This window comes from Aquarana catesbeiana, linkage group LG10 (genome assembly GCF_042186555.1).
Source record: "Aquarana catesbeiana isolate 2022-GZ linkage group LG10, ASM4218655v1, whole genome shotgun sequence".
Lineage (NCBI taxonomy): Eukaryota > Metazoa > Chordata > Amphibia > Anura > Ranidae > Aquarana > Aquarana catesbeiana.
Genome location: NC_133333.1, coordinates 148311160 through 148324412, shown reverse-complemented (window position 1 = coordinate 148324412; position 13253 = coordinate 148311160). Strand labels below are relative to the sequence as shown.

Here is a 13253-nt window from a genome sequence, read left to right as displayed (position 1 = left end):
ATAAACAAATAAAGTCTCTGATGTTCTTCGGTAGGGATGAGCCGAACACCCCCCTGTTCGGTTCGCACCAGAACATGCGAACAGGAAAAAAGTTCGTTCGAACATGCGAACACCGTTAAAGTCTATGGGACACGAACATGAATAATCAAAAGTGCTAATTTTAAAGGCTTATATGCAAGTTATTGTCATAAAAAGTGTTTGGGGACCTGGGTCCTGCCCCAGGGGACATGGATCAATGCAAAAAAAAGTTTTAAAAACGGCCGTTTTTTCAGGAGCAGTGATTTTAATAATGCTTAAAGTCAAACAATAAAAGTGTAATATCCCTTTAAATTTCGTACCTGGGGGGTGTCTATAGTATGCCTGTAAAGGGGCGCATGTTTCCTGTGTTTAGAACAGTCTGACAGCAAAATGACATTTTGAAGGAAAAAACTCATTTAAAACTACCCGCGGCTATTGCATTGCCGACAATACACATAGAAGTTCATTGATAAAAACGGCATGGGAATTCCCCAAAGGGGAACCCCGAACCAAAATTAAAAAAAAAAATGACGTGGGAGTCCTCCTAAATTCCATACCAGGCCCTTCAGGTCTGGTATGGATATTAAGGGGAACCCCGACCAAAATTAAAAAAAAAACGGCGTGGGGTCCCCCCAAAAATCCATACCAGACCCTTATCCGAGCACGCAACCTGGCAGGCCGCAGGAAAAGAGGGGGGGACGAGAGTGCGGCCCCCCCTCCCTCCTGAACCGTACCAGGCCACATGCCCTCAACATTGGGAGGGTGCTTTGGGGTAGCCCCCCAAAACACCTTGTCCCCATGTTGATGAGGACAAGGGCCTCATCCCCACAACCCTGGCCGGTGGTTGTGGGGGTCTGCGGGCGGGGGGCTTATCGGAATCTGGAAGCCCCCTTTAACAAGGTGACCCCCAGATCCCGGCCCCCCCCCTGTGTGAAATGGTAAGGGGGTACATAAGTACCCCTACCATTTCACGAAAAAAGTGTCAAAAATGTTAAAAATGACAAGAGACAGTTTTTGACAATTCCTTTATTTAAATGCTTCTTCTTTCTTCTATCTTCCTTCATCTTCTGGTTCTTCTGGCTCTTCTGGTTCTTCTGGTTCTTCCTCCGGCGTTCTCGTCCAGCATCTCCTCCGCGGCGTCTTCTGTCTTCTTCTCCTCGGGCCGCTCCGCACCCATGGCATGGGGGGGAGGCTCCCGCTCTTCTCTTCTTCTCTTCTTCTTTTCTTCTTTTCTTCTCTTCTTCTCTTCTTCATTTTCTTCTCCGGGCCGCTCCGCAATCCATGCTGGCATGGAGGGAGGCTCCCGCTGTGTGACGGCGCTCCTCGTCTGACAGTTCTTAAATAACGGGGGGGCGGGGCCACCCGGTGACCCCGCCCCCCTCTGACGCACGGTGACTTGACGGGATTTCCCTGTGGCATTCCCCGTGACGTCACAGGGAAGTCCCGTCAAGTCCCCGTTATTTAAGAACTGTCAGACGAGGAGCGCCGTCACACAGCGGGAGCCTCCCTCCATGCCAGCATGGATTGCGGAGCGGCCCGGAGAAGAAAATGAAGAAGAGAAGAAGAGAAGAAAAGAAGAAGAGAAGAAGAGAAGAGCGGGAGCCTCCCCCCATGCCATGGGTGCCGAGCGGCCCGAGGAGAAGAAGATAGAAGACGCCGCGGAGGAGATGCTGGACGAGAACGCCGGAGGAAGAACCAGAAGAGCCAGAAGAGCCAGAAGAGCCAGAAGAACCAGAAGATGAAGGAAGATAGAAGAAGCATTTAAATAAAGGAATTGTCAAAAACTGTCTCTTGTCATTTTTAACATTTTTGACACTTTTTTCGTGAAATGGTAGGGGTACTTATGTACCCCCTTACCATTTCACACAGGGGGGGGGCCGGGATCTGGGGGTCACCTTGTTAAAGGGGGCTTCCAGATTCCGATAAGCCCCCCGCCCGCAGACCCCCACAACCACCGGCCAGGGTTGTGGGGATGAGGCCCTTGTCCTCATCAACATGGGGACAAGGTGTTTTGGGGGGCTACCCCAAAGCACCCTCCCAATGTTGAGGGCATGTGGCCTGGTATGGTTCAGGAGGGAGGGGGGCCGCACTCTCGTCCCCCCCTCTTTTCCTCCGGCCTGCCAGGTTGCGTGCTCGGATAAGGGTCTGGTATGGAATTTAGGGGGAACCCCACGTCATTTTTTTTTTTTAATTTTGGCGCGGGGTTCCCCTTAAAATCCATACCAGACCTGAAGGGCCTGGTATGGAATTTAGGGGGACCCCCACGTCATTTTTTTTTTTTAATTTTGGTTCGGGGTTCCCCTTTGGGGAATTCCCATGCCGTTTTTATCAATGAACTTCTATGTGTATTGTCGGCAATGCAATAGCCGCGGGTAGTTTTAAATGAGTTTTTTCCTTCAAAATGTCATTTTGCTGTCAGACTGTTCTAAACACAGGAAACATGCGCCCCTTTACAGGCACACTATAGACACCCCCCAGGTACAAAATTTAAAGGGATATTACACTTTTATTGATTGACTTTAAGCATTATTAAAATCACTGCTCCTGAAAAAACGGCCGTTTTTAAAACTTTTTTTGCATTGATCCATGTCCCCTGGGGCAGGACCCAGGTCCCCAAACACTTTTTATGACAATAACTTGCATATTAGCCTTTAAAATTAGCACTTTTGATTTCTCCCATAGACTTTTAAAGGGTGTTCCGCGGCATTCGAATTTGCCGCGAACACCCCAAATTGTTCGCTGTTCGGTGAACTTGCGAACAGCCAATGTTCGAGTCGAACATGAGTTCGACTCGAACTCGAAGCTCATCCCTATTCTTCGGATCTTTTAAGGACTGAAAGGGACTGATGTTAGTCCAAAAGTATGTATAGTTCCTTATTCACCACGTGGATAACGCATGCAAAGGTGTGATGGACCCTCCACATAGAGAAAAAGTGAAGGCTTACCAGAAGGATTGAACTCATAAGAACGTACGTTCAATGAGTCAATCAAGCTTATAACCCCAACGGGCAATCAAAAGGAGGAACCTCACGATTGGATGGCAGTAAAACTTCAGAACATATCCAGACTCCTGACGGAACTTTAGAATGGATGGCAAACCTTCCCACGGATCATCTCAGATGGATAGTCAATCCAAAGAGGAAGGAGAAGAGCCAACCACACACTTGTACTAGCATAGTTGGCAGAATGTTTCCATAAAAGGTTTTGTAGAACACTGCACGCCAGGATAATATGATTCAGTTTATACTCCGCCATGTGTATGGGTGTAAGAAATAGGCAGAACCGGCTGGCCATGATTCCAAATGTGTTCTCCACCACTCTTCTGGCTCTGGACAGCCGGTAACTAAAAACCCTCTGGTCCAGGGTGAGGGTCCTCATCGGGAATGGCCGCATAAGATGGTCCCCCACCGCAAAGGCTTCATCCGCAACGAAGACGAATGGGAGTCCTTCCACATTGTCTTCTGGAGGTGGCATGTCCAAGCTGCCATTCTGGAGATGCCTGTAGAACTCTGTCTGGGCAATGACTCCACCATCGGACATCCGGCCATTCTTCCCCACGTCCACATACAGAAAATCATAAGTAGCCGACACCACCGCCAACATCACAATACTATTGAACCCCTTATAATTATAATAGTATGACCCCGAGTTGGGTGGTGGGATGATGTGGACTTGTTTCCCATCAATTGCCCCTCCGCAGTTAGGAAAGTCCCACTGCTGGGCAAAGTGGGAGGCCACAGTCTGCCATTCCTGTGGCGTGGAAGGAAACTGTGGAGTGAAATAAAAAAAAATTAATTAGCCTTTGTGCACATAAACAGGGAAAGCAGATTAGACACAAACATTGTTGGCCAACATCAAGATACCATTTATTAGAGGTAATTTTTAAACACCAAAGTATAAGGTACACCTATCAGATTCCCCCTCCCCCCCTTCATGGGCTATTTCTAACATTATAGGGGGGGAACTCTTGGACAGGTAGCCCTCTCCACTTCATTGAGAGATGAATGCCTAAATAATGGGTATTACTTTGAACAGCCCCTCCTTAGTCACACTATTGGCAGCCCACTGGACAGGTAAGAAGTGTCATAATACAAAGATATAAATACACACTGTACACATTTGAGCACATTTGGAAATTCTGCTATTACCTATCAAGATAATAATAGGATACAAAAACTTTAAACATTACCATTTGAAAGTATACAGGCAGGCCCTTGCACTACATGCTTTGGGGAATTCATCCATAAATCTGACCACTAAAGAGATGGGTATAGTGTGTATGGGTTTGGAAAAACCAGCAGATAGATAATTGAGGATAGATAGAGAATTGGTATCAGCTGACTTAGCAGTTGGGGGAAGGGAGGGTTCCAGATGATTTGGGGACCCCCCAAAAAAGGCCTCTGGCACTCTTCCTGAATTTAAAGCACAAATCACATTTCAAAACATTTTAGGGGTGTTTGGGGTAAAGCACTACTATGGAGCTGATAAAATACATTGTTAAGTGACTACATTAGGTGAATATAGGGCCAGGAGACCATGCTGGGGAGGTAAGTGAAGGAATATGTATGAAGGACAACAAAAATAATTACAAAAATATCAAGCATGAATGAGGACAAAGGGGACATTCACAGCATATTCCAATCATGGTATTTAGGGAATGAGGAAAGAAATACAATATATTATCAAACATTAAATACAATAAAATGTGATATTAAAGGATAAAAATCTTACCTTAATATACTCCTTCTGCAGGACCTGGATGATGGCAGAACAGGTCTCTGGGATAATGATCCCCAGAGCCTGGGGGGAGATGCCTGTCGAGAAATTCAAGTCCTGAAGCCTTCTCCCCGTCGCCAAGTACCGCAGGGTGGCGACGAGCCTCTGCTCCGGAGTGACGGCTTGCCTCATGCAGGTATCCTGCCTGCTGATATAGGGGGTCAGCAAAGCCAACAAACTGTGAAATACGGGGTCCGTCATTCAGGGACAGTTCCTGAAATCATCAGGATTATTCTCACAGATCTCACGGAGCAAAGGCATATGACAGAACTGGTCACGCTGAAGCAAGCAATTCTTGGTCCATGAACTCCTCCCCACCCTGTTCATGGACTGGACTTGTGTCAAGGTCAGGACCCCAACACCAACCCCCTGCACAGCACGAACTCTACGAGGAGTACATATACGCAACATGACTAGAAAATGGTCGGCTGCTCAGAAAGAAGTAACAGAACGCACTGAAGAACAGCAAGGCCTGTGAAGAGCGACCTGAAAAACAGTAACGAACAAACAAGAACAGAATGACAAGAGTCACTCGTCACTTGCTGCACGCACTGAAGAGCAGATACAAACCCACAAGCACAAACTGAACAGCAGAAAACGATCTAAAAACCACGAGTTTGAAAAAGCGCGAATCGTCTCCCAACAAACTTTTACCAACACGAGATTAGCAAAAGGAGCCCAAAGGGTGCCGCGCTTGGTTCTGAACTGGCCTTTTCTAGTCTCGTCGTACATGGTGTACGTCACCGTGTTCTTGGCGATCGGAAATTCCGACAATTTTTTGCGACCGGATGTTTGAGCCAACATCCGTCGGAAAAAATCCTAGGATTTTGTTGTCGGAATGTCCGATCAATGTCCGATCATGGGTACGGGGCATAACTCTTTCTTATAACATATTGCAAGTAAATAATCTTTCTTCATAAATTTATGGCAAAATATATTCTGCTATATTTCTTTGGTTAAAAAAAATAACCCAAATAAGTGTATATTATTCATAATTGTGACGGTCCTAGAGCCTACAAACTATGACATACAGTATACATTTGAAATGTATCCACCCTAATATTCCAACTGCCTATAGCATTTCTTGAGGCTTTAAAATACCAGGACAGTAGAAACACCCCAAAAATTACCCGCTTTTTGAGGGTAGACATCCCAAGATATTTATTAAGAGGCATGGTGAGTTTTTTTAGGTAATATTTTTTTGCCCACATTTTTAAGGAAAGTAAATAAAAGTAATTGACATTTGATTTGATTTTTCAGAAAGTTGTCATTTTAACAACTTATTTCTCCCAACAGCATGGACATAGCTAAAATAACACTACAAGACACATTTTTTTTACCCTCCCCGAATATGGGGATACTGCATATGTGCAACTTTTTCTGTTGCCTGAATGCATAGGGAGGCCCAAAATCCAAGGAGCACCTTCAAACTTTAAAGGGGCCTAAATTACACATATGATTTCCTGACTACCTATCACATTTTAGAAGTTCTAGAGTGCCAGGACAGTGGAAAACACAAAGTTAAATGTATTTTTCAGAAAGTTGTAAATTAAGGTATTAAAGCATGAACATACTTAGAATTACACCCCAAAACAAATTCTGCTACTCCTCCAGAGTATGAAGATACCATGTGCTTGAGACATTTTGGAAAGCCGTCACCTCAATGGTTGGTGATATAGTACACCTTTCTCTTTTAGCAAGGAAGTCTCCAACCTCTGAGCCAGAGATGGTTATTAATGAACCTCTGCTTTTTTGGTACTGGCTAATACTAAGTACCAGCCCTTCCCTATGCTGGTACTAAACCCAACCCACTTCCTTCAACAGTCCTATGCCAGCACCCCAACTGGTTACTGGCAGTGAACTATCTGAGGCGTATTGCTCACATAGGTAGAAGTCATGGCCCTATTAGCCCTATTCAGCCTGGGGCTAAAATATGGGGACTCCACAAGAACTCCACACAGGTATTTTCCTGAAACTTGCTCCCCTTTCCACCCCATTCATCTGATCAAAATCCTCAAGTATGTTCAAGGTTTTGTCTGGGTCAGAGCTTATACAAAGCTATGTACCCTCCTCTTGCCTTCATGAGACATCTCTCAGAGCTGGTGACTTTCCAGTCAGCCACTGAGCACTGCATATTAGGAAGAAAGGAGTGAGTCTTATGCTCCCTCATACCTGGAAGTACTGCATTTTTTTAATACATACACATTTTTCACAATATGTTATGGGGGTAAATTGGTAGGCAGGGCAGCATGTAGAAAGTAAGCACCAACATGCATGCATTTAACTTGTTTCTTTGCCCTTAATAGGTAAAGAACAGGTTCATTTGAAGGTCTTACACTCTAATTTAAAAGTCATTATAAAGTCATTATAAATGCACAACAAGATGGTGGTGGTGGTAGTAAGATTTATAATTGATTATAGCAGATAGTAACTAATCACAAGGAGGAAAAAGAATGCAAATAATAATCTGGGCAGTGGGCAATGATGATAATGATAATCATTTTAGTTCAAAATTATTTATTCTTCTACAAAGTCTGTAAGGTTCCTGTTAAGAAAAACTACAGTTATTGTACAGTATATCTAAACCAAAACATGTTTTTTTTCATTTAGATAGAGCAGGGGATAGGTAAAACACATGTCAGTTTTACCGATTATGTTCCATTGAAAGGATTTCCCTTTACTGTCTGCCCTGTAGCCACAACTGGAAGTGAGAGGAATCTTTTCAAAGTAAGGGAAATTCTCTCTCTGACAGTTGTCGCAGCAACAATCAGGAATATTTCTCCCTTATTTCTGTTGGCAACTCAGCTTTCCAAATGTTTTCTTCACTTTCTCTCTCAGTGATAAGGGTCACTAGGGCAAAAAGAAAAGGTGAATTTCCCTAGTTGTTGAACAGACAGCAATAAGAACCTGACAGGGGTTTTAATTCTGCCTTAATATAGCCAAAACTATAAAAAAAAGAGTCTACCTGCCACAGTAAATATGTGGTAGGCGGTCGGCAAGTGGTTAAAATTCATCTCCACTTTTTCAGTCAAATTTGAGAAAAACCCATTGTATGTTTATTATGTGTTCCTATTCACACGGCATACCTAAAATTGGATTTTGCTAATTATCTAAAAAAAAAAATAATAAAAAAGTATACAATCGAGCATTATGTATGATATGCACTTCGGCAAAAATAAATACTATTTATTTAGGAGGTGTGCATTGTCTGCCTGAAAGAACTGTATAAGTTTCACTGTTAAAGGGTTAATCCAATAGTGCCATGCTGCAGATGCCTACAGTGTGCTGGCTGGAACAGAATACTGTTCATTTTTTTATCAAAAAATAAATGCAAATCATGCATATTGCTGGATTTTTATTCTGTGTAGGTTTTATAATCATCTCCTAGAGGAGGATGTCGTAAAACCAGCACCATCCAAAATATGAGCAATTTGCTTGCTATTTAAATAATAAAAAAGATTTATTTACCCACAAAATACTAAAATATACACTGCATGGTAAAATTATACTGTGGAAAAATATACTCAAGCCATGAAGTGGCTCATGGTTTTCATGATAAGGGGCTTTTATCAATGTTCCCAACGTATTACTCTGTCCCTAAAGATAAGGCAAACAGCTAAATGCACAGATGAAATACACATATTATATAATAACATAGTTCTATCCAACAACACAATCCTGACTAGCAGGGAAGGGATCCTTCCCTGCTACAGTTTTACTTGTTTATCACGAGACACTGGAAGAGTAATCTATCACCTAACTGTTCAGAAGCTGTTGAGACAGTTAAAACTCATTACACGTATAAACGCATTCTAACTGGAAAACAGGGTGCTCTGTAAACCTTTAATTATCAATGAAGCCCATGGAATACTTGGCTTGGAGCACACTAGTTATTTTGATTGATTTTATGTTACGTGTAGGTTATATGACATTCTTTCAATCGTACTGCTTTTTTAACAATTTTATGTTTTTCTTTCAGTTTTATAAACCTCTGTAATGCCTTGTCTAGCGTTTCTATATTCCATCTCTTTATGTACACTACCTATGTACCCTTGCTTAATTTGAAAACAATAAAAGCACAATGAAACAAAACATACATTTAATGACGTGTTAATGATTACAGAGTTGCCCTAATTTTTGCCTTTTATATTTGACTGGGGTTCAGCTTTAAGTCAACACAAACCAACAATGTACAATTATGAAAAAGAAGACATTATATTAATCTCTATATGATCTCTATCAATAATATAAATAAGATAAGAATAACGTTGTACTTTAAAAAAAATTTTTATATTAGTAACAGGCCAGTGTAAAAGGGACAGCTGTTACAGATAAGGCAGGGGTCATCATATCAAAATGTAAAATATAATTGAAGATTAACCAATTGGATTGGTTAATGTCTGTGACAATTGAACTAGGCTTATATATTAAAAATATGTTATCTAGAATTACCAGTTTCTTGCACCTTTAAAGTACAAAAGGATTGTGTCAGAATACCCAAAATTTGTGTGCACTGATTGCGATATATTATTGCACAGACGATTTATATATTTTTGTTATTTGTTTGCACTGATCGTGATACATTGCCACACAGACGGTTTATGCATCCACTGATACTGGTTGTATTTAGTGTTTTTGTACGGTGAATTTGGTCACACACTCACCAATTTACACAGCGCGAGTCATCTTAATTTTTTCCTAGAATACCCAAAAGCCAGGCGAAAACATTTTGGGGATGTAAAAGATTGTTTTTAAAAGTTATTTTAAAAAAATCTCAGTGGAATCTCTGATTTTTAAATATTAAGCAATATGATTTTGTTCCCATCTAAAAGTATCTCTAATTGATTATAATTCAATATAAAAAATAACTCAAGATCCTTTCAACTCATTTTAAAACAAGGCTGTCGTTCTCTTTTAAAATGAATTTCCACAGCTGCTCATCCTTGCCAAGAAAGTGTGTCAGTTCAGTTAAACACAATAATCACTGGGAAAGGACTTGTCACAACGAAGGAAAAAATGATTACATTGCAAACTAGCTTTTAAGTGTCAATCCCTGTTAAATAAAGGTTTGATCAAGTAGCGTAACATATACTTATGGATGTGTAAAGTTGTTCAAAGTAACACAACATTCTTTATTTTTCACATACGCTCAGAAAAATCAATAAACTCATCTGCTGGAAAAAAGGCTAATTTTCTCCCTTGTTCCATTGCCTTTGAAAATGTCCAATAACTGAACATAACAACCTCAAAGGGCTAGCTGATTGGCTAGTTCTTCTTTTAACTATTAGGCCACAGGCTGTGAACTAGATGAAGAAACCCAACTGATTTATTCATTTGTACTTTTTTAATTTTCTGTACACGAAGCAAGCATTTCTATTCAGGCAGAATGTATAGGGTAGATTGAAAATGCTGTATAGACAAACGTATAGCAGTTCTGACAGCTGGTTAAGAAGTAGACATTATTAAAACAGCTGTTGCAGATTGCTTTTTCGCTCTCAATATTGGATACCTCTGCAAATAGCATTTTCCTTGTTCTTGCAGATTGAAAATAAAGATGATCTTTTTTTTTCCAACCCACCAAGTTAACTATTTAAAGAGTGGTAATTGTGCATGATTTAATTCATGAAGTAATTCATGAAGTAATTCACTGTTTTAACTACCTAGTTACTTATAAATAATCGGTACAGAGTCAGTCTTCAAAAGCTTCCAGTGCTCCTTAAGCCGGCCATAGATGGTTTGAATCTCAGCCGGTTCAGCAGGGACCAGCAGAGATTCGAACCAAGTATGGGCAGGCTGATTGTACCCAAGTTAATCAATCAACTTGGGTACAACCATTATTCATGCAATTATTGCCAGCGGCTGCAGCCACTAGCAATAATCGCTGTTTCTTCATCCAGCGGGGACTGCCCCCCCCGTGAGAACACAATAGCTCTGTGGGAGAGATTCTCCCATCAACACAGACTGTGTTGATGGGGGAATCAAGTCATGTTCTTTCCTGCAACTAGTGGTTGCAGAAAAGAAAATCACACCATCTATTGCTGGCTTTAGAAAGCCCAGAATCATGCTTTGAAAGCTAAGAATCAGTGATGGAGCCTGTAATAAATACTTATGTGTTAAGTAAAGAATGAAAAGAACAATTATAGCAAAACAGACCCAAAACCAGCATAATTTACACGTTAACAGTCAGTCTTATCTTCCTTGAGCTGATGCTTGCCTTGTGCAAGTGATGGCAGAGTTAGAAATAGCTTTTCAAGACATGCACCATGTGTTAGAGGAAAGTGTCCTGTCTAATATCTTAACTAGTGTTACAGGGAACCTAGAAAGATGGGACAAAGTACTACATGCAGTTTTTTTCCAGAAGGACCAAAATTCTATAAAATAAAAAAAGTGTTACTTTTTTTTAAACAGATCCTTGTACAAGGATTGTCTTCGTATTATTGTGTAATAATTGGTTGTAGTTTAGGCATACATTTCCATTATGCCATACATCTCTTATCTTCTTTTCTTTCTCTGACTTTCTTTGGTATTTAAATCTTTCATGACATGAGGTCATTGGTGGGTAGATGCCCAGACTACATTTAGCAGTATCAGTAAGCATCAGTTACCTTGACAATAACCATTTGACTAATATCTCCACAATGCTTGTATTTGGTATGCTGTCTTAATAAATGCCTTGCTCATTTTTTATTATTATATGCTGACAAAGAAACACATATATCTAATAAAAATATTTTTAAATAATATTTTTAAATTAATATTTTAAAATATCTTATGCTAAAACAAACAAACAAAATTCCAATATAACCATATTTATCATGATAAGGCATGAGTATATATTGACACCTCTTCATAAGTGTCTTTGAAAGTCCAACAAATCCCGTCTGCAAATATCAAGTATCTAATGGCTTAGGAATAGGCATACCTGTCTAGCCTCATTAAAGCCTAGCCCCAACTTCTTGATGGTATAATCAGGTATAAAGATTTGCCTTCAGGGATGCAGGATGGTGTCTTTTTTATTCCCCATTACCTGGAAGATGAAAGTACTTACCGTCTCCTAGAAATTGCAGCAATGCAAGATCAATAGGGCGTTTCCACTTGGAACCTTTCTGCAGAGCAATGCCATAACCTGTAGTGGCAAAGACTTTTCCACTGCCAATGGTCACCAGTTTACATCCTTCATCTTTTCGAGCCATGTAGTTCAGCACTGCCGCATCATAAATAAATGCATCCAGTTTCCTTTAAGAAACATACATATACGATAAATAGATAAATAAATAAAATACAAAAATATTTTATTTTCTCAAGGTACAAACACTTGATTTTGATTTCAGCTATTTCTTATTAAAACATCCATTATATGATGATAGACTTTATAATTTTTTAAAACAAATGATTTATCAATACTCCAAACCAAAGTTCACAAGAAACTCAAGATCAACTCATGTCTAACAAGCAAGATTTCTTAAAAGTATAAATGAGGGTGCATACTGCATGGGCAAAGCACAAGTATATGCTTTACATATACAAAGTATATGTAAACCAAATCACCAATCCATATAATATTTAGCATGATATATTTAGGACCTTGTTCTGGCACTTGCTGTTCTATGGTGACAATGCCTATTCCCATTACCCTTGTGCTCTTGTGTTGTCTTCCTGTCAAACAGGCTTCCAATGGAAACTACAAGTGATCATTTCAACACACATTAGAAAGACATAGTCCAGTGTTGTCACCGTTAGCAAACCTGACCTGAGAAATGTCATGCAGCCATCTGTGGAGTGCATATAGACAAAGCATGAAAAAAAGTAAAAATTACAGTTCTTTATTATGCACAATGCTTTAGCAAACTAAATGTCATTCAGAGTTTATATTTCCTTTATGAAGGCCTCTTGAGCCCTCTCTAGGGAGAGAGAGCCTTGACTGATGGGGGCATGGCTAGGTGCCGGGACAAGGAGAATAATTGGTCAAAATATGGGAGATGGGATGGGCCTGAGCTCAGGGAACGTGTGCCCCCAGGGAATTCTGGGTCTTTCGTCGTTGGAAGAGCTGCCCACCCTCCCGCCCCTCCTTTCTTTTGTTATGGCATGTCACAGTTTGCTGCGGTTTTCTTGATCTTGACAGCAGTTAATGTTGCTGTAATGGGCTATGCCCTTGATGGAAAATTGGAAGTAGGCTGTCTGTCCAGCACTTATGGTAAGGACAGGCCCCTACTTACCTCTTTTGGTTGAGTGCTCACAGTACGACTGTGACTGGCACTGGTTAAATATGTTTACATGTTATGTGTTGGAGTTAATAAACTTGTGGCCTTGCCCTTTCCAACCTAATTGTCGTAAGTGTCTTATTTAATGGGTTAAAAGGCAAGGGGTGGTGGGGGATTTGATCCATGGTGTTATGTTAATTGGGACCTAGGCCTATTGCGCCTCAGCAGTCAAGTCCATCTGTACAAACTTTAAAGCTG

General features: G+C 40.8%; 1 protein-coding gene across 2 annotated transcripts in view; it reads right to left on the bottom strand.

The window, feature by feature from the left end:
• Nucleotides 1-13253, bottom strand: part of GRIN2D (glutamate ionotropic receptor NMDA type subunit 2D) — a 1662686-nt gene that overhangs the window by 189345 nt on the left and 1460088 nt on the right. For both annotated transcript variants that reach the window (XM_073602755.1, XM_073602756.1), the window contains exon 13: nucleotides 11843-12030. In XM_073602755.1, coding sequence (XP_073458856.1) covers nucleotides 11843-12030 — 188 coding nt within the window. The remainder of the gene's footprint in view (nucleotides 1-11842; nucleotides 12031-13253) is intronic.